At 38.3% G+C, this 23,364-nt stretch overlaps 1 protein-coding gene across 1 annotated transcript in view; it reads right to left on the reverse strand.

The window, feature by feature from the left end:
- The window catches only part of plpp4 (phospholipid phosphatase 4), a 49,018-nt gene extending 34,209 nt beyond the window's left edge, over positions 1 to 14,809 (reverse strand). The window contains exon 1 of the mRNA XM_072391332.1: positions 14,359 to 14,809. Coding sequence (XP_072247433.1) covers positions 14,359 to 14,447 — 89 coding nt within the window. The 5' untranslated portion in view covers positions 14,448 to 14,809. The remainder of the gene's footprint in view (positions 1 to 14,358) is intronic.
- Positions 14,810 to 23,364: the final 8,555 nt, after the last annotated feature.

A 23,364-nucleotide genomic window follows, 5' to 3' on the forward strand; every position in this document is an offset into this window, starting at 1 on the left:
AGGAATTTTCTTTCTACTGAGAAAAATCAACCTTGTCCACCAGGGTTTTTTGTCAGTTGTCTAGAGGAAAGTGCTTTGAAAGCAATGTGTCATAGGCGAAAGAATGAAATGACTTATTTTTCATATTTTCGCATCAGCTTGAGTGAATGGACAGCACCGCTCCACATGCAGCTCACATACAGGAATGCTGAGATAAATCCTCAGTGAAACTCTTTTTTTCTTTCTCTCTCGCTTTATACTCTGGCAAGATGAATGTCTTTAAGGAAAAGACTAGGGTTGACAAGGCACCAAATGAAAGCAGGCAGACCTGTGAATCTGTTCAGCTTGCTCAGGTTTTTATTGTCTTCTTTTTTGGCTTCCAACAGTCCCGTGGAAAACAATTTATAACAATCTGCTTCCATTGAGAAATGTTGTTAGGGAGCTTTATGTATAGTGTAGTTTATACATTATCGCTTAAATGTCCTGTAAGCCCCCACATCTTTTCAGATTATTCTGAGTTGGGTGCAAGTCACCCAACTTCAGGCACTAATACATTTCTTCTTTTTTTCCCTTTACACTTTGACCTGATATGGGAGGCTGACACAGATTTTTGTAAAGATTTGAGTCAATGTACCAAAGTGTGACAAAACCTTCATAAATATCAGTAAAGCCTGTGTTTAATAACTATATCATGTCAAAAAGCTGTACTTAGAATAACTGGAAATACATGCTTTGGTTGGCATGGTTGTGCAGAGCATTTAACGTTGTCCATCCTGGTTAAGAACAATGGCTCATGATTGTTCTTAAGATGGTTAAAAAGATGTATATCTTCAGCCCCACTGGTCACACCTGTATGTTTTCTTATCTGTTTGAAGTGTGGTTCCTCCACAGACTCAAAAAAAGCCATTCTGTGTATGCACGTTGTCTGACTGACCTAAATTACTAAAACAAAAGAGGTAAAGCAGAGCCATCATTAATCTGTTTAGCTGTATCTGTGTATTTCCAGTGATGAAAGGTCAGGATGTCATAAGAGTAAATGAAGGTCTTCCACATGGCAACTGTGGTCACTTTCTGAGGCTCATGGAGCTTTGTGGAAACAGAGCAGTGCTGCTTTAATTTAGCCACGACAAACACTGGAAAAACAAAGGTCACCCAGCTCTATATACATGCTGAAGTCAAGGGCATTTCAATCAAGCAGTCCTTCACGATGCATTACTGAGATGAAGACTAATCAGCGTACTGTAATTGATTTTAGTCAAATTACCTGTCTATGTGGCAGTGACATGTCTGGCATTTGCAGATTAAAAGGGTAAATTAGACAATGTCAGTGTCTGTGGACAGGTGGTAGATTGAACTACAAACTTACCAAAAATCTTTGCATGCGGTTAGTGAGATAGTCATCTGGTGAAGTGTCTACTTTTTAATATTTCACGGATACGAATGTTTCCTGCTTCTGCCCATGTTGGTCATAACTAGCATCTTTCTTTAATCATATTTTTTCAATTGACTCGGGCATTTAAAGAATGCCGAAAGAAATTCACCTTGCCATGGCAAAAAAAACGAGCTTTCACTCTGCAGTCTACTGACTAAAGGAAACAATGGTTGAGTTATAAAACAAAGAGCGGTTTGACAGCATATCCTTGGGGCCTGAGGGACACACATGGAGACGTGATGAAGGCTTATCCTGAGGGAGAAGGGCTTGCTTATATTTTGAGATTCAGTCCAATAAGCTTCAAAATGTTGTGTGTGTGTTGGAGCAAGGTTCCTTCCATTTCCTCAGCTCCTCATTTGTCTTCGCGCAAAATGCTGCAAATGACAGTAATGGAGCAGATAAAAGGAAATACCTGAGAAAGGGTGCCATAAGCAAAAGAGATAAAGGATGTATACAGACAGAACTATCGAGATAGAAAGAGGTGCAGAGCAGTGTAGGGATCTTTCTGCCTGCACCAAGGCCTACAGTGTTTTCCCTCCTCGCTGCTTACACCTGCTGCGTACTGATCAGGTTAAAATATTTCTTCATCTTCTACTATAATGAGGAAACTCATATCCTTACAGAGCATTTCTAAGTAATTAAAACTGTATGGAAGCAAATTCCATATGTCTTCTATGATACTATTTATCTTTATACTATCATTGTCTTCAGACTCTGCTTTGAGTAGCTCATGTGTTACATACACTTTAATATTATCATCTTTTTTTCAATTTTCTTCATACCTCTGCAGTTACTAATCACATAAAAACTCATTCCTGTATCTAAATATTGCATAACTTTTTAGTTTTTACCACAAAAAAGGGTTAGGGTTATTTAAAAATGTTCCCCTGTTAAGTAGTAAGTCAGCCATTTTTTGTGCTGTTGAAGAATTCAACCTTCACTTTTCATCTGGTATTTTGTGCACTACAAACATACTAAAAGTAGTGTACTGCATAGATACATTTACATGGACGTCATAATGACTGCCTCAACCCGATGATGCAATATGTCAACGTGTCTGCCATATTGGAGATGGCAGACAGGCCATTAAACTAATACTAGTAAACGGGGAGTTTTTACTGGAAAAGATAATGTAAGCTTTACATTTTACAGCCGATTTAGATTCGATATTCAAGAGCAATCATTAGTAACATTTTAGCTAAATAGTAGTCACAGATACTCAAAAGAGAGATAGAGAGGCATAAAACTGTCTATTTTTCAGGAACAGATTTTCTTTATTTTCTCTTGTTAATACTTTAAAAAGGGTCCCATTATAAAATAATACAGCCTGATATCATTTCTATCTCGATGGAAAAGTATAATTATTGATCCCCTACAGATACAATAAGCTGTGGTGTGAACACATCTAGTCACAGTAGTAACAAAATGAATCACTTTAGCGAGCTGGTTTGAATAGTGTTTGTACTGTATAGAACCAAGCTGCACAAGAGCCATAGGTTTTTGGAAAGTATTGGTCAAATACTCACTGTGACACTATCAGAGAAGTTATTATTTGGTCTAAGCAGTAAACATGTGAGCTGTCACTTGCTTTTGAAATATTTGCACGTGACATATAGCAGTGCAGGCTTTGTGGCTCTTAAAACAGTTGCTTACAAAGAGTTGTTGAGTTTGGACATATAGAATGTAATTGTTCTTTTGTGAGTTATATCAATTCATAATTAGTCTGTTGAAGTATGGGATATACTTACAGCAGCAGTCCGTGTTTGTGAAGTCAGTACAACCAAAAAGCACTTTTTTGTGTCATAAAGTCTTACATCAATGTTGTGGAGAGAAGGTGTTCCCAAGCAGAAACTGATGCTGTCCATAACCTCAGTACTGTCTGCATTCAAGTAGTGTCCAAAAATGCAGCATGACTTAGTTATCACTGTCCCCTAGTGGGTCCATAATATAGCAAACACTAATAATATAGTGGGTTCATGAGTAAATAAGGGGATAGTTAGAGCACAACCTATGAATGTACTAATCTAACCCATATCTCTGCCTGCCAGCAGATGACACTGCCCTCCCTGGCCTCCAGGACCAATACTGAGATAATCAAGCTGTACATGTTTGAATCACACAGCAATTCTCAAGAAGAGGAAGCTAAAATGAAGGATTTGGTGAAAGTTCAATAAAGATGACCTGTTTTGTCATATCTACTTGTATTCCAGGGTGTATTTTTGCTTTCCTATTGCCTCTCCATTAGCCACTTCCACTCCCACGCTGTCACACTCACCTCATTCTTAATTCTCATTACACACCTCAAGTTCAATGACCTCTTTGCCCACTTTATTTGAGTCAATAGCCTGATATCTCCTCTTAAATTTGATTTAATTCTTTCCATACTCCCCCATGCCTCTTCACCTTACCCACCTGCTCCCCATCTTAGTCTCTTCATGATGCCCAAAGAGATGTCATCCGACATCTGAGCCACCTGCTAACTGCTCATCCTTTACCACCTAGAACTAGATTCCAGGGTCCTGTCCTACTCCCTTCCTTTGTTCGTGATTTTGCACTACACAACAAGAAGTGCTAAAGCTCTGAGGCCCAGAGCTTCTCACCAGAGTTACAGACAGGAGAATAGACAAAAACATGTTAATAAGATAGACTTACCAGTTGAAGGATATGCCCCCTTGTACTTGTGGTGTCCCAATGATGGCAAGGCAAGGCAAGGCAAGTTTATTTGTAGAGCACAATTCATACACAAGGCAATTCAAAGTTCAAAGATAAATTATTAGAATGGCATCAGATAAGATCATTAGTTTTGTGGCAAAAGACAGCTTTCTTTGGGTCAAATTTACAAAGTCACTGTCCAAAAATTTAAATCTGTAGACTTGTGATCGCTTCTGTATTTTTGATTGGACATGGCAATGTCCAAGCCATTTCCTGTATGTTGTACTATCTTTGGGTAAAGACACAGAGACTTCCAGAATCCGATTTCATCCCATAAACAGAACATGCCAGGCCCACCATCTGCACAGTAAGAGCAAAACACTTAAAGGTTCTCCTACTGGTTTCTGCTGTCTTCATTTAATCAATTCCAATTCAAGGAGCATAGAAAATTAGCTTTAAAGCCCCACTCTGCAAGTACTCAGGATTGGTTCCTTCAATGTTTTACAAGGAACATACAGGCTTGTTTGACCTCATTTTCCAAAACAAAAGGTGGTGCTCTGTCGATTCAGAGCAAAAACGTCCTACCATGGTATTGATGGCTGATTTTGATCATGATATGTCTTATAAAACTAATTCTTATGGACATATTAAAAAGATTGAAAGCAGATTCTTATTATTGCCATTTCAAATTAGTAAAACTGTGCGACCTGTACGACCGTACAGGTTGGGAATTCTTTTAGTTTGTTGCTGAGGGGAACATCTCACAGAGGTGACATTTTCATGTTAAATAGTTTAAGTTTGAATATAGTTATAAGTTGGAACATTCAGGTGGTCCAATGACAGAATATTTTCACTCAGTAGCATGTTGCCATGAAGATTAAAGAAGACTCAGCAGCAATGTTCTTTTCTTGGTATTTGGATGTAATTATAATTATTAATTCATGCACATAATTGACAACACCATTAATTGGACAAAGCTACTTGTAAATTGCTTTGTGATACATTTACAGACTGGATTCTAATATATATTAAAACAAAAATTCATATAAGATGCAATGCACTCACAACAAATCAGTTAGACTTGTCTGTTTTGATCAATTTCATGTTGTTCTGCTTTCAACAAAAACAAGACCACTATCATCATTTCTCTGCTATAACTTTTACACCTGCTGTAAACGCCTCTAAGACACAAGTTGACCCACAGGGCAGTCTTTACCAAAAACATGTCAGACAGAGTGACTGAGCTGTCTAATGTCAGAGGAGAGATAAAGAGATGGGGTTGGATAGATGACTACAGGGACAGTGAGACATAATGAGCTGATCAAATAAATATGAGGAATGAAATGCCAGAGTGGCTTAGAGCAGCGACAGACTGAGCTGTCAGGGAATCCCTGGTCTTGGTGTCACAGTCAGCTTCCTCTGCTCACATTCAAAGTCACGTTTTAATTCTGTCACAGCACCTGCCCGGTTTGCTGATCAACAATTCTCCCCTTTCCCTTCTGTGCTCTTCTACCCTCTTCTCTGTATGGATCCTCTCTCTGCCCCCTCTCTCGGTCTGTTCATCTATCTTGCCATCATGTGGTCTCTTATAACGGACCCCCCAGCTTCTGAATTTAACATAATCATGAATGAAAATGGCTATACAGCACTGAAATCATTCAATACTTTATACTCTAGCTTTTTTCCCTTGTATTTTCATTTCCTTCCAAATGTTCTCGGTGAATTATCTTACTTTGATTGGGTTTGATTAGTTTTCTGTAAATGGACTGCCACTTTATAACAGCTACTTCTCCAAAAAGTAGGTCATTAATCAGGTTGATATTTGCCTATGTAATGAAATATTACAATGAATAAGCTCCCTGTGTTGTTTCTGAAAGGATCTATGAAAGAACAATCGTTGAGGTCATGCTTTCCCTGTAATTATTTTTCCGCCTGCTTCTGTTTAGTTTTTTGTGTTGGTAGCATTCGGGTGTACTTTTGTATGTGCAGCCACAGTTAGTTGTCAAACAAGTCAGTTTTTCATTAATATCCAAGATAATGAGGGTTATAGATTGGATGACCTGTCTGGCAGTACTTCAGATGCTAGTGGCAGAAAAACACAATACCAGTACCGTATAATAATCGTGCAGGCACGAGAGAATGGTGGAGGGCAAGGGATCTGTTACAGAAGAAATGGTGCAAAAATAATAAAACAACTGGCAAATGTGTGTGAACAGCAATAGAACAGCATGAGCATAGCTTTAGACTGCCCTTTCTCACCAGTTAGTGTCTACCTGGTATTCCAATATTGAGTTGCCTGCTTAAAGATTAAGCCATATAATACAACTCTCAACAATATCCAAGTGTTAATGCTTTATATTAGACATGCTGACTGATAGTATTTGATTCTCCTCTTTAAGTACTGTACTGTGCTTGGCCTGTACTACAGAATTAGTGGCTTGGTGAGGTTCAGCTTTGGATTTTCAGTATCAAACATTTTCAGTATTTCACTTTTTACCAAGCTGTGTCACCATGACAACTCATACTGGAAACATTTAGGTTTGTTTTTTAAAGATAAGAGATTGGATGTCCCGACCAATCAGTTCTCTGAAAAAATGAAAGACACATCAGTGTGTAGACAGTGAGAGAGTTATTTTCCTACTCTGACTGAAGTCAGAGAGTGACTTCATTAGTAGGGAATGTTTAAATAGCCTAAAAAAGAGATTGATTACTCAAAGTTAGCTCCTGCTGGTGTTTAACGATTTGAAACTAACATTAATTCTGTTTTTCTTTCTTTTCAAAAAATGATCACTGAACAATAAAAGATTTCCTGCCATCCGTGTATGTGCAGCCTATCAAATTTGCCAAACTGCATCAAATGGTGTCTGTACATCCATATTCATATCCGCATCTACCTTAAAATGTTTTCTTAGATTTTACCAAAATCACTGGACAATTAAAACCCCTTCTTTCTCCATAGAGCCTGGATAAGAACGCCCACTAACTGTGCATCCATTCTTTTTGTTTGTTCTTTATATGGTGAAAAGATCATTTAAAACAGACAGTGTTGCAACTGACAGGATTTTAGAGTGTTTCTCACATACACCAGCAACACAATCATATTAATGAAATACACAACCTCAAATTATTGAATCTACACCTACTTTAAGGACATGCAGTGATATCAATTAAATTATTAATTTAGGCATTCATACCCAGTCAGCATTATTCTAATTATGTTTATCTTTTGTCAGCGTTTCCTCCTGGTTTGGCAGCGGCAGCTGTGTTGATTTTCCACTTGCCAAATAAAAATTGTGATTGGTCATCTGATGCCCACTCCTTGAGTTGCCCGCACATATCTAAAGTCAGAAAAATCTGGGTAATCTTATCAAGTTGGTAACCAGCATCGTAGTACTGCTTCATCTGATTTCCATTGTCACGGTTAATTATGCTAAATCAGCTACAGATACCCTGTATATGCTGAAATAGGTTTGTAGTTCAGGCCCCAAGTGGTAGCTTGTTTGCTTTGAAAGGGTTTTTAGTTTTTTTTTCATTCTTTTTTTTAAGACAGGTAAAATAAAGCAGATTTAAAAGCTACAAAGCTACAGTTTTTTTTACACATTAATACATTTGTATTGGTCTCTGCTGATGCAAAGAGAGCCTGCTATGCTTCATATCAAAATCATTCAACTGGCAAAGCGTGGCTGGGTTTTACCCGAGCAGGCTGGCTGGGTGACGGTCAGGAAGAGGAGGCATAGCCCTAAAGTCAAGTCTGTGGTTCACCATCAACCTGTCAATTTTTCTAACAGATTTTCCCCACTCAGCAACACACCCGCTGAGAATAAAACCCCTGGTAATTGTCAGAAACGTGACATTGGAGACACCAGCAACCATAATCAAATGTAAATGTAAAATAGTTATCCACATCGTGATGACCCGGTTACACCAATCGGAGGTCACGGAAATTAATGTTTCATCGGCGTGTAATTTTGCCAAAACAATGACAGGCTCCATAGTTTTCCCTGGACCCCTGCCAAATCTGACCAGTGATGACATGTTTAGTCGCATGTCCTCATTCAATCGCTGGTTGTCTAGATGGTATCCAGCAAACAACGTGGGCATTTGATAGATAATTGCTTTCTGAATAAAACCTGGTCTGATTAGAAGAGACAGCGTTCATTTCTAGAAATATGGACAAATTTATTAGTATATATTTCATATGACCACCCAGGGTTGAGACCAGGATGCAGAGTTGTAGTCTTACACACTTCTCTGCAGCTTCCCACCTGCTTTGATATTCATGTAGATGTTGAAAATGACAGCCAAAATATTAACTTTAATTCTATGTTAGATTCTATTGGATTTACTCAAAGTGTTCACAGACCTACTGTCTTAATCACACTCTTGTTCTTGTGATGACCTATGACACAGAAACTAAACAGTTAACAGTATTCCCTCATAACTCTGTCTTATGTGACCATTTTTTGAAAACTTTTGAGTTTACATTACTTGACTATAAAGCTTCTGAGAAGAATTTACATATAGAAGGTGTCGGTCAGGGGATTCTGTAACTAGATTTAAAGAGGTAATTCCGTCATCCTTTTCTTCACTGCCATGTGCAAACAATACTGAGGACCGCTACCTGAATTTTACTCCAGAAAAATTTGACTCTCTTGTTGACAGCACTACAATCTCGTACAACATTGGATAATGTTGCCCCTCTGAAAAGAAAGGTAATCAGTCAGAAGAGGTTGGCTCCTTGGTATAATTCACAGCTGCGTGCTTTAAAGCAGACTCCAAGAAAGCTGGAGAGACAATGGCATTCCTCTAATTTAGAACAGTCTCAATTAGTCTGGAAAGATAGTTTAATAACGTATAAGAAAGCCCTTTGTAAAGCTTGAACTGCTTATTATTCATCTTATTCATATTATCTTTGAATCTGAGTGCTTCAGGGAGAAATTGTCTAGCTAAATAGTTACCCAAGATGGCATTTCCTTGGCTTCTAGTACTACAGTGATGAACCTTGGATTTATTTCTGATGAGAATTTATCATTTGGCGCCCATATAAAACTTAAAAAGGTTTCTAGGACTGCCTTTTTAATATTACCAAAAATATTGCCAAAATCAGGAACATACTGTCTCAGTGATGCAGAAAAACTAGTCCATGCATTTGTTACTTCAAGATTGGACTACTGTAATTCTTTATTATTGGGCTATCCAGCAAAGTCTCTGAAAATTTGGTCCTGATAAAAGGGACTCGTTTCTCTCTACAGTTATCTCATGCATGCTCATGACAGGAAATTGGACCGAAGAGAAGTTTCGGTGCAATCTGTTGGTTTCCTGAGGTAGGAAATTGTTCTTGAATTGGCTCTATATGTATGAATTGGACTAATTTTGAATTCAATTGATTGATCGCTCTAATTGGCTTGAATTGCACTGTATTATTGAAGTGCCTTGAGATGACATTTGTTGTGATTTGGCGCTATATAAATAAAACTGAATTGAATTGAATTAATTATGAATCAGTCACAGAGACTGCAATGTAAGACACCAGCAAGTGCAAGTATTTTATTTTAACTTTATTTTTAACCATTTTATGAGTGGATCATTTGTTATGTTAAAAGGAACACGAAGGGGTGGCCACAGTGAGCGTGATGAACATCTCAACTGTCACTCCATTGTGCAGAAAGCTACTTGTACTACAAATAGCATGATATCATAATTTGAGTTAAACTGTGTTGACCAGTGAACTGTAAAATGATGCCTAAATGTCACATGCCTAAAACATAGCAGTGGCGCAATCCACGTTTATAAATCATGAGGTGGCTGTTGTTTTGTTTTGTGTCCACATGACATGCAACCACAACTCATAAATAGTAAAACGTGTAAGTCTTTAATGTGTATGGTCTTTTAACCTAACCATATATTTAGTAAAATGTAAACTTTCCAACATATATTAATGACATTTTAGCTAACAAATGCTAACTGTTGATAAGTGAAATCAAAGCAGAAAAGCAAATTGATTGTGAATAACACTATGTTGGATGGAACTGTAACTTTGCTCTAGAGTTCAGGACTTCCCTATTCTGTGACTACATCCTTAATTCTTGGAAGTGTTTGGTATCAGCATGTCGCAAAATGTCAAATGTCCTTGACTGTTAATGTTATCATGTAGCTGGATGTGATCTATAGCTCTAAAGGGGCACTGCTGAAGGAGAAAGTAGTCATTGTATTTTTTTTTACTTTTATCAATAAACAGAGAAGTGGATAATATGGCTAAAAAGCCAGAAAGATGTGAGGGAGCCCTGTTGCTGTTATCTGGTTTGTATACTTGATGGGTCACGATGTGATGTCATATATTGGTTTTTGAGCTGCATTCTTGAAGTATCAGGTATGCCGTTTGGTAATGGCCTCCTTGGTGTTTTTGAAGTTAGAAGTGACCACATATGAAAAAAGGGTTGGGAGTGGAGGAAAAATTTTGAGACCTGATTGGACAAACATACCTCTGTTAACAATTAAGTTATTATTTACCACCAATACTTACCACAAATTGCCGAACTTACTGACTTAGTATTTCATGCGAGAAGTTGATGCTCAGTGGATATGCCACTAAACTATGCTTCCTGTAACTTGCAGCCAAACCTTCTGCAGAATGATTCAATCCAAATTGCATCCATCTGTCCATTAGCAACTGTATCCCCACTTTATCCTGTGGGACATATCCAAACTCACAATGGCAAGGTTAACTAAATATGCATGTGTGTGAACTGTGGTAAGGAAACAGAACACTGAGAAAGAACACAACACACGTAAGAGCTTGCAGACTGAACCCAGAATGACTACAGCCAACCATAAGGCTCAGACCTTTGTTGAAGTGAGGCCACAGTACTAAGCACCGCACAAGTTTGCCACATAGAAATTACAACTCTGTATGATATATGTTTTCAGTGTTTAGCCTAATAACAGCCTGAAAAACATCCTTGACGTTCCCCTATATCGGAGGTACCGTTTGGTCTTATCAAATACAGAGACAATGTGCCCTGATGACACTGTAACAAATTCTCTAAAGAGATTTTCCCGACAAAGCCAGAGCCCAAACGCCTCCATCTCTAACGTGCAGATTATACAATCTGCTCAGTATGAAACAGTCGAAGGGCTGACGTTCTACCATTCACCAGCATGTCACCAGGTGTTATGATACATGCCAAAGGCTCTGGGCTGTATCCCAGGGCTGCTCCTCCTCTGACAGAGGATGGTATGCAGTGAAAAAAACATTTTCAGGAATGCACTGTGTTGTTTGAGAATACCTGCCATTAATCTCATTTGACAACAACCATATGTAAAAAAATATCCTCAAAGTAATGCTGGCATCAGATCATATTAGTTCTTATCCCACAATGGGAATTTTGGTATGCATTGATATTACAACATTCGGTTAACAAAGTATTTTCTTTACCGCCATCATTTTCTCAAATCAATTTTCCTTAAGCCTAAATTGCAGCTCTTGGCACAAACTCATCTATTCTATTGTGTTGTGTATGTCATTCTGTAAAAGAACTGCCCTCTGCTTTGGCCAATCAGTCCATCAAGCGGCTTTTAGGTTGCACTGATGAGAATCATCAGAGTGGTTTTGGTCTTTTTTATTTTTTGTGCCTCACATCTTTATCTGTAAAATCTTAGAACAATCCAGCTGCATGTCCTCCATCTTATCCTCCTCCTCTATATTTTTGTCTGTCCCCTTCTTGATTCATCTTTTGTTCTATATTTAAGCAGTTTTATGATATTTATGGGTATTGCATATTCAAGAGTCTAACCATGAGCGTGGAACAAGCACAATGAGTTTGTGTTGACAGAGTACATGAGCTCTCTCACACAACCACTCAAGGGAGAAATTACTTTATTGTATTTGTCTAGACTTGTTCTTGTTGTGCTCTGGATTACATGAAAAAAAAAACAATTCTCTCTAACCACTAACTAGCAGCATGGCAAGCGGGGTAGAGTAAAAAGTGACATTCTTAATATATAGGGAATTGAAGACTCAGGTTCAAATCCTCCTGTATGTGTGGGTGACAAGTCAAGAATAGAGAATAGCTTTGATATTACAGTCAGGTCTATTTAATCTCAACCAGAAACTAACAGAATCACATAACTTGTGAGTGTGATCTTTGGTGAGAGACTCACTCTGCTGCATTCATATCTGCCTATGAACTTTAACTAAAGGACTAATTATTTCATTTCCAGCATCCCCCTGTAGACATTCACGATTATGAAGAGATAGGAAGAGCAAATGAGAAAACAGTTCTTTTTTTCATTTTCTTCCATTTAGTCAAATTTGATACCAAGCTGCTGAGAAAGGAAACACTGAAATTAAATTTCCGATGGGAGACACAAACCAATGGAGCAAAGAAATACATGACTTCCAAATCTCAGTGGTAATCATGTGGCAGCCATTTCCCTCCCAACATAAAGTGAACAAGTGAACAGCATCTACACTTGAACAGCAGGTGACAGCTGAAAACTGTCCTTTACATCTCCAGTGAAGAAAACAGTGGGTCTTGCTGACCTCAATTATCCTGCTTTCACAATGGTTTCAGAGTTGAAACAGGAACAGCATCTGCCGCCTTTCAGGTTAAAGAGTGACTTTGTCTGATATGCTGGGATTACAGCTTGTTCGATGCAACAGCTATAGCTAGTCTTGAAGAAATCCATTTGACCACACAGTCCTACCTCCATGCCAAATTACACGATTGACACTTGCAATCAAGATTAAAGGAAGTCAGTCATAAACAGAGAGCTCAATACAATGTTCTGTTATTCTTCTTAATTAGATCAAATAAAACTAAATTAAATTACACAGGGGTATTGGGCTTGTATGACTTTACGTTGCAACCTAGATGTTGAAATGTAATGATAGATATGATTATCAATATGTTGCCCTGCCGAAAGGTCACAACTCTTTCAAGGTTGATCAACATAAAGTGTAAATATGAATCTTGCACATTTTGCATGGGCGTATTTGTTCATGGTCACACACACAGAGGAAGGCAACTGGATGATTTCTAAATAGTCATTGGCAGATGAGATATTGTTCATACAAAGCAGATCAAGTTTACTGATGGAGCTTCATAAGGGGCACTGTATTAGCTTTACTTTGCAGTGAAGAGGGAATAAATTCACTTCATTATAAGAATCATAGACTTTTTCATTTGGGCTTCTGTGACATAAAGCAGCTCTTTGGTTAATGATGATACTGTGTGAAATTATTATTGTGCAACCCTGGGCACTGATTCATTCTAGCAAATTAATCAAAATTCAAATTTACCAGACTACAAACCAAGACTGTCAAACAAACCAAGGATCTTCTTGCTTCTGTAATGTTTCGTTCTCTGGTCAGGTCCCTCCACTTGAGTTTGCCCATATCAAAAACTATGCATTTACACTATTGGGCTTATTTTGGCTGCATTATCCATTTACTGTGACAGCACACATACACTTAACCAAGGACAGATATTAATAATAATGTACAAAAGCAATGCAGGCAGTGCAGCTAAGCGCTCCAACAGGATTACTTTTGACTTTATTTTCCCAGAGAATGAAAGCCACAGCAAGGTGAGTCATTTTAGATAACAAAGCTTGGGGGCTTTTTTTCTCCTCACTCCCAGTAGATAAAGCTGGAAAAATCAATAAATGACACAACCATGATGCAAACAGACTTAATACCTTCAGGGCAAGACAATCAAGTAATAATTAATGTTCATGCAAGTGTTTAAGATCGCGCCTGTGATGCACAATCTTCTCATAAAATCTTATATTCACTACAGCATATCACAGCTCACTGTGGGCTTCCTTTGTGGTTACTTTTTTTCGTGTGAAGTGATCGAAGAAGCCGCCCCGTGCCCCTTTCAAGGCATCTATGCTCAGAAGAAATAAAATATCACAAGAATTTCCCAAAGAAAAATAAACAAAGAAAAAATAAATAAAATAAAATCGTTCACTCGTTACACAGTGATTTAGGTCAGAAAGTAAAATGCTGATGCAACCTGTTAACGCGGCGCCTTGGTGAGGTCTGTCCATGGTGCTGAACTGCGGACTAACAGATGGACCCGCTCTTACAGCAACACTCGCGACAAATAAATCCGAATGCCTCACTTCTGTGCCTAAATCACGGGAAGGCATATGGACAACATCTGTCACGAAACTCATTGTCTCAACAGTCATTGCAAAAGAACACAGTGCAAGATTCAGGATTTTTTTTTTTTGTTTGGTTGTTTTTTTTCAGAGGACAGACAACATAGCCTGGTTGAGCCTTTACTTACACAAAAACTCCAAAAAGCAGAACTCGGATGCCAATCTCCAAAGCCAGTTGTCGCATGCTTTTCCTGCGGTCTGTGGGTGACACATTCATGGTTTTGAGAAAATCAGCGGATAGAAAAGCAGTCCCTGTCTGTGCTGGGTGCTGTTCACTTTTAATAATCCCAACAAAAAAAGAAGAAGAAAGAAGAAAAGAAAAAAACAGAGCTTCCACAGGCGATCCTAATCACGCATGCCACGCGCCTCCGTTACAACTCGGTCACCTGAAGCAGTCTTTTCTTTTCCTCCCTAGCCTGTCTCCGCTCGTCTTCGACTGTTTTCAGTCCCCTCGAGCGAATTTATTTAATGCAACTCTGTTGCTGATAGCTCCCCTTCCACTCAAATTACCTCTTCTGGGTTGGAGTTTGGGGTGCAGAGGACATCGGCAAATCTGGAAAAACGGTCAGGTGCGGGACAGAACTGAGAAGGAGAGTAATGAGAGACGGTAAACTAAAGAAAGATTTCGAGCGTCACTACGTGTGTAGTCACCCTCTCTCTATCGCTCGCTGTGTGTGTGTGTGTGTTTTGCTTGCATCTCTTGGCTTATGAAGAATCAGAAGACTAGAAGTTTCTGGAAGACCACTTGGGACCTCACAGACAGCTTGATAAACAAGTTCAAAGCACACGTCCATGGCTATAACGAAGTGAATGTCTGCTTGTCCTCTTTGTATTGAAGAGACAATGTGGGTAAACAATGATGCGCTGTAAATGAGACATACACAAAGCAGAGCACCTTTTTTCTACAGCAAGCTTTGGGTAGGTGTCATAACAACCTAACAGCTGGCGGGATGAATCCATCAGCACTTGTTTCAGGCTCAGCACTCAGCCTGACACATGATATAACATCACCGTGCCAAAAGGAGGTCTGGTCAGAGGAGCCCAGCTCTCTGTTGGCTCTCCCTCTTTTATCTGCTGTGAAGAATGTAGCACCTCAGGGTCTAAACAGCCAGACAGAGGCAAAGGAGCCCAGGCATCAAACCTCCAAGCCAGGAAACCTGGCTGGTACTTCATAGCTATCAATTAATATTTCATTCACTTTTAAACCATGCCTTACCACATTACCTACCAGTCAAGTGCACATCTCCACATGCATATGAATGCATATGAAAGTGTTTTTGTCAAAAATGATAGAAGCTTTCGTGGGAAAAACCCCTGACCCAAAAAAACCCTCCTGCCTCCTTTCTAGGTCACGAGCTTCACAAGCTGGAAACTGATGTAGTTTTGGGATTCTGCAGTCTCGCTTGTTAACAAGGCATCTTGTTAGCTATCTATGCCTAAGATAAATTAAAGTGTACTTACACACAAACACAGCTAAGATTTTGACTTATTTCTTTGTTTCAGGCATTGGAGTTCTGAGCAACGTGCCTCAAGTCTTTGCTGGTAATAAGAACACAACAAAGCAGGAGGAAACATGAAATGGTGATAGGTTGGGAGGTGAGTTCTAACTTCAAAGCTTTCTGCCAGCCATCTGACTTTTCAGCTTTTAGGCAGTACTACATGTTTATTACAAGCTATCAACCTGTTTTTCTTTTCTTTTTTTTTTCTTGTAGCATCACTGTAGTCATAAGTACTGTTTCACTCCGGTCAGAGAGGTTTTACAGACATTCTGAGTATTAGAACAAGATGACAAAAACACTTAATTATAGGAAGGAGAAAAACAGGACTTTGTGCTCCCTGGTTAATACCATTCTGACATGTGCTTTGTTGTCTGAAAGCAAACACACCACAGAAAGGCACAACTTCTTTTTAATCTATGCACTTTTGACTGGAATCAACATTTTGATGTTTCTGCTTTCTTGACTCACTTCCATGAGTGTAGGTCCATGCACTTTTTTGTGTTGAAGATAATTTGCTGCAACAGAATGACTCATTGTGCTGCACAGGAATAGGCTTATTCTTCCCTGAATTTTCAGCTTTTTTTATTATCTCATACTGTACTTTGGGATATATTTTTATAAGATTTATCCCCCCATTGTTGGTTTTTAGACAAAGATGTGTCAGTTCATGTGGGCAGCATTCTTCTATATTGAGCCACCAAAGCATTTGATGGTGTTGTACAAACTGTGTACTTCTTCTCTGAATATTGAATGTCAGACTGACTAAGAATTTTCTGTGAAAGCAAAGATGAGTTAGACCATGGAAAACCCATTGAAGAGCAAAATAAAGGGAACGCCACCTATCTGTATTCATCCTGATTTGCACCTCAGAGCGATACAAATTCAAAATGGAATAAATGAAACCTTAACGTGTATATATATATATATATATATATAATATATAATATGCATGTTCATTATCTGCCTCTGCCATGTCCACACTTCTATATGCTGTTAGAGTTATGGTTACTACATCTCTCCAACTCTCATCACTTTGAAAATAACTACTTTGCAAGAATAAATGACCAAACATGCAGCAAAAGTTCAATATGAATTTGACTGAGAGCATCAGTTTGTGATGTTTTAGAATAGCCTTTAAATAAGGCTAATCTTCTTTGAATTTCCCTCAGTACTTTAAACTAATTAATAGCTGCTACACAGACAGAGGCTGACTTGATGTACCTTAAACCCAATCAGTACTTTCAGGCTAACTTCAAGCCTTACTTTGAGTTAATTTTAAAGAAGAGGAGCAAGAGTTTTACTTTAGAGGAATGTTGAAATTTAATCACCAAATCAGCTTTGTATTACCACATAGCAACAAGTCAACAAGACTAATCTTAGAGTTCTTAAAACAATTGAGTGAAAGTAAGACAAATCTACATTCTTGTGATTTATGCTTTTTATCCTTTTTCATGCATGCTAAATTCTGTATAATTGAATCCTTCAGGCCCATGAAAAAATATAAACAAAAGTAACTGTGAAGCCAAATGTTTCTTCTGATGATCAGCTCGCGACTAACCAACATTCACTCTGTGACAAAACGATGAAAGAAAACATTTCTTTTATCTAAACTTCAAAACAACTAAAGGGCTGCTCTGAAGGAATGAAACTGAACCGCTTTGGAGGTTCTGCAGCAGGTCAACAGAGAATTATTTAAATACAGTGTACTTTGGCTTCAGGTTTTGTTTTAATCCCTGCCTGTGGGTGTATTCTTTTTCTCTGTTGTAATACTTCACAACAGTTCCAGTCCAGCTTTGCTTACTGTGATGTGAGGCAACTTGTTTTGGGCAAAACTATCATTTTGAGGTGAATGATTGCTTCAGATCCAGCTTAACGCAGTCTTAATAAGTTCCGCACTGTGCAGATTATTGTGGAGGCATTAGATGAATAGCGTTCCCAAAATTAAAGATATTAATTTTCAACACGTAGGAAGTAATATGAGTTGAAGCTCACTTTTTAAAATGAGCTCGGAACCATAGTCATATGTAATTATAATACTTTTTTTTCATCCTTTCTGTTCGACACAAATTTTATTAACCTTCAATATGACTTAGAGTTTTAATCCAAGATGGCAGATAGTTTCTGCTCAGCCGGCCATGTTCAAATTAGAAGTGAGACGTTTCATGTATTTTTCTCCTTGAGTTGATGTTTATTGATCAGCAATAGTTGAAAGAGAAGTGAAACAAAGAGGAAAAGTCGACCAAGAAAAAAACAAACTTGTGATAGGTCTTTTCATGTCATGTTCTAAAAGCTTAGTTTATAGTTTTAATTCACAGTCTGCTATTATGTCAAATCACAGAAAGACAAGGACGGCAACTGGAGGTATGTAAATGTCTGAAGCTGCTGATGATTTCTAATGAGCCAGTACAATCAGTCACTTCTGAAGGGAAAAAAAGGGAAATTAGAAATAAGGTCTATTTCCTATCAGTGTTTCCCATCTCATGTCCATAATATTGCTGTCAGCCTTTAAGCAAAATACAGCTTGATTGATCAGATCCTAGGTATCAGTGGCATTAATGGGATTAGTAGTTAATGTCAGAAATTTGCTCTGAATTTAAAAAAAAGGGCACAAAGTGGTGAAATATTAAACCGCAGCAAGATTAAGAATATTTATGGGGCTTTTTTAGTCTGGTTGGGGCCCTGTGGTATTATTTGATGTCAGAATCTCATCCATTTGTCTCTTTGTAATAAAGGCTGTGTTGCAGGGATTTACTACAGTATTTAGGAAGACAGAGGAACTGAATAAGAGCTGAAATGGCTTTTACTATGCCAGCTGACGTGTGTTCAAAAGCTCACTGCATGTGCAACACACCTAGAATATTTCCTCAATATTCCATGTTCTTCTTTCGCAACGATATTCATACCCACGATTCAAACAGGTATGCATACAAACAGAACGTGAGAGTGAACCACTCTGTCTTCTCTCATAATTGGATCAGATTTCTAAGCCACACAGATAAGCTAATTTACTCGGGATTGAAACCTTGTCATTGATCACTCTCTTAAACACCTGAGACAAAAAAATCTTTGGGATCTTGGAGTGGCTCCTCAATCCTTTCTTTAAACAAGAGTAAGAAAAAATCCATTGATTTACCCCTGAGATGTTCTGTCTTGTTGAGTAAAGGACGTGCATTGACTTACCTTGCGCTGTACTTTGTTGCTGAGTCCACAGCCTCCCGTTGGCTGGTGATTTCATAGCTTTTTTGAGACTTAATGCTCATATCACCCACTTTGTTATAACCTTTAGAGCATGGCACAACCGTATGCTGTATGTCTTATTCACGGTAAACACTTAAGACCTTGTAGTATCACAACCACAAGGATGCTATTAGTTAATGTTGTTGTTACACTTGAAACACATATATACCAAAACAAATGTAGTGAATGCATTATTTGTTAGCTAAGGGGCATCAGACATCAGTCTGCTTGATTTAGTAGAAGAACCAGCTGCGATATAACCATATGGTGACTTATCCAGACAAGGTAGTGTCCATTGATTGAATCCACAGCTGCCGAAACTGAAATTTAGTTTACTTTGGCTGCATGAATAATAGCTCTTAAAAAAGGAGGTACTTCACAGATAATGGGCCCACGGTGACCTCAAGTCTTTGTTGAGCCAACATGCTACAAGGAAAATACATTATTTTGACTCTTCTATCAGTCATCTGCTTAAGTAGATAGCTCTCCAGACCCCAAATTATCTTCATAGTCTATGAAATTGTTTGCTCCAATAAACACATTAATATTTTTTATTAAAAACGTTCTGTTTGTAACAACATGCAGTCCAGAGGCAGAAAATGATCAGATAGCAAACAGGAATAAGGATATAATACAAAGTTATGCACTATTAAGTCAGGTATTTTCTGAGCCAGCATTATTTAAGTTTGGAATATGCCCTACAATACAAAGTACATTTGTTATTTTATACATAATGCTTCATATAGATGGTTGGGTGCAAAACCAAAGCAATCCTACAAATGTAATCAATGAAATCCCTGAGCAAATGTAATATAAACCAAAAAACAGAGTTCCCTGTCTATCAATTCATGAGCTGTAAAAATTGTTTTGTCAATTTAAAAAAGAAAATAGTGTTATTGTTTTTCTCGACATGTGAACTAAACCCAATACCCTCTAATGCTGCCTTTGCATTACGCACCATGAGCACTAGAGATGGAAGATCTTGTTATTGGAGGAGGATTCCTACAGGTGAAATTCCAGTAGAAAAGGACAAAAAGATTCTGTTGAATAGTCCAAAAGACAACCGTGCTGTTTTGAGAATCCAACCACACTCTGTTGAGATGCGGATCTGCAGTACTGAAACTATGCCTTAGATATGTCCACCAAATGCAGTCTTGTCATGCTGCTATACAATAAGACAATAGGATTCATAAGATACATTATGAAATTCTATTCTATGATTAAGGTTTTGAATTTAAAAAAGAAAGGAAAAAAGGCACAAAAAAGAGACAGATATTCGGTCACAAGCTGCTCATATTCACCCTCCTCTACATATGCATTTATATTTCTCAACAGCAATTACAGTTATGAGCACATCATCGTTGCTTTGAAAGTTTCTGCTGCAGGGAATTGTGTGACGGAATTATGTCCTTCATCATGGCTGCTTGCTTAGATACTGCCGGGTCATTTCATTCAGTTGGGAACCTTCCTGAGCAGAAAATTCTGTTTGAGCAGACATTAAGTCTCCATGAAGCCTGTTTAGAAGCCTTACATCCCAAAAGCCCTTGAGTTTTATAGGATACTATGACTCTGCTATGAAAATAGAGAATATTAAAGTACACTTAAAAGAGAGTGTGTCAGTTTCCATTTAGTGTCTCTTACTGACCCAGTATTCCTTCTGAATCCCCTTTACCAGTGTTTCCCAAGATGTTTCAACAATGCAACAATATTAAAGGCAAAGGGAAGCATTAATTCTTTCGCTACAGCAAGAGGATTTTTACATGGGACAGCTCTATGTTCTACTTTGTAGGAGGTGAGTTGAGCATTTGATGAGACAGATGCTGCTTTAGTGAGTCTTTTAAGGAGCAATGTTCAGTGTCGAGTTGTCCATGTTTGCCTTGTGTTTGCCTGGTTGCCCTTTCAAAAACCTGTCCATGGTTTGCTAGCACTGCAAAAAGAGCATTTTATTTAGCCCTGCATTACCCTGTTATTACTCTAAGACCCTTCGAGGGGCGTGCCCTCCAGTTTGGGAACCAGTGCCCTATACAGTCAGGGTTCAGGTGCTTTCATTTAATCCATCTCCTCAGCGTCTCTCCTGGACTTCTTGGGCAAACTGTAAAAAAAAAATCTCTGAAAATTTCCAGTAATATATTGATGGCAGCTATTATTTTTTATATTAACCATTTCTTACCATATATAATAACAGCAGTGCATAACCATAAATAAATGTGCAGTGTATTATTGTGTATTACAGAACTGTGTAACCTTAAAACTAAACATGTAGACATCAGAAGAACATCAGAAGAAACATTTAAACATGTTTCTTCTGATTTGTTGTGAACTACACAGACCTTTCTTTATGCTCAGTCCTGGGCCTCAGACTTACTCAGAGCACTCAGGGGCTGAGATACAACTTTGGCTTCCATGATAAAACTAAAAGAAAGAAGGAAACAGAGAAATGTACAAAGACTTTAGCTTTAGTATTTATTTACTTATTTAGTAGTAAAAAAGTTTGGCAAAAACATGCCTGCAGCAGATACAGCGTCCGAATGGATTTAACTGCTGGAGAAAGATCAGAGATAAAAACAGGACAGACAGCTCCAAATTTAGCTTTGATGTTGCCGTTGGTAAGTATCAACCAATTGGTTCCCTTTGATTTATGTTATGTTGCTTTTTTTTTTCTTGGCTCCCTCAGTGAAGTTGTTCATGTGCAGGTTTATAATCATGAAAAAATACAATCATGATCATTTCTCGCCCAGAGTACATTGAAATATGCTTTTATACTCCAGAAACGACCTTACTTACTTTAGTACTCTTTTTCCATGGATAATGGTAAATACAGACAGCATGCTATGTTATCCAGTAGAGACTGAAATATAAGTTATAACCTTATCGTTGTCATCTCTGCCTCACTAGATGAAGCCTTATTCAGCTACTTCTTTCCCCTTTCAGACTTGCTTGCAAATAAGTTCTGCTCATGTAAAAAGAATGTTTGTGAATGCAGAAGTGCAAAAGCAGAATTCTGTACAGAAAGTGCATTGGAAGAATTGGATTGCTACAGATTGTACACAGAGGGTATGTACAATGGAGTTCTGTACGATGTACATTAAATATGTACAATATGTAAACTAAGCCCCCACGACCCCACCGATGGATTAAGTGGGTATAGATGATGGATGGATGTAAACGAAGCCATTAAAAAAATATACAGAATGTATGTGAGGCACGTGGACATACAATGTGCATCTGAATACAGTTTGATGTCACACACACATGTACTGTATATACATGTATATATATGTAAAAACAGGCTGTAGTATTCTTATTAGGTCCTATAACATTATCCTATATTGTCACTTGTCATTTTTATTGGCCTCTTGAGGTCTCTTTGTCAATCTCTTCAGCATGACAGAAACGTGTATGCATGAGTGTATAAGTATTGGCGTCAGAATTCTTTTTTTTTTTCACAACAGCGGTGTTTTATCTCAAAACTCAGGGGGAGCCAAAGAGCAAAAAAAGTGCCAGATTCTCAAGTGATGCTTTAAAGGAATAGTATTTCTAATCAGATGTGTTGATGTTCTCTTCACATTCTGCCAGCTATCTACACGTTAGCTTTGGGAAATAATTAATTTTTTTTGTCCATCACAGGCCTGTAAAAAGGTCAGCTTACCAGAGCTACTCCTCCCGTTTGTTTTCCTGTCTGCGTGCATACTGTGAATTAATTGTGGGTCACTCAAACCTCTGGAATGCTACAGAATGCTTTCTGCTACAGCAGCTAGCAGAAAGCACTTTAACGGCAGAGAAAGATCTGCAATTTAAATCTTCCATATCAAGTATCACTACAGGAGGCAAGGAATGTCTAAAAGAATTAACTACAAGAATGTCTAGAGGGCAAAACCAGAGTTAATGCAAGAGTAGCTTTCCACGATGGCTACAACTCTGGGCCTAAGAACTGACAACATGGCTGCTGTTTTCATGCTGTACATGTTTATGTTTATGCATTTAGCAGACACTTTTATCCAAAGTGACTTACAAATGAAGATATAACAAGCTATATAAAAAGCTAAGAAACTACATAGAAGGAACCCACTAGTAAGACTCTGTCAGAGGTGACAGAGTAGAGATAGAGTGCAGGCATAGAGGGAAGTGCAGAAAGATAAAGTGCAGAGATAGAGGTAGGGAAGTACAAGGTAAGTGCTAGGATAGGAGATGCTCTCTGAAGAGCTGGGTTTTCAAGAGTCTCTTGAAGATAGACAGGGACGCCCCTGTTCTGGTAGCGCTCGGTAGGTCACGGTAGGTCACCATCATGGGACGACACATGAAAAGAGTTTGGATTGTCTTAGGCGTGGTGTAGGAGCTGCTAGATGACAATCCTGCGATGAACGGAGGGACCGAGTTGTGACATAAGCCTTTGCCAGA

Source organism: Leuresthes tenuis, unplaced genomic scaffold (genome assembly GCF_036924035.1).
Source record: "Leuresthes tenuis unplaced genomic scaffold, fLeuTen1.0.hap1 SCAF_8, whole genome shotgun sequence".
NCBI lineage: Eukaryota > Metazoa > Chordata > Actinopteri > Atheriniformes > Atherinopsidae > Leuresthes > Leuresthes tenuis.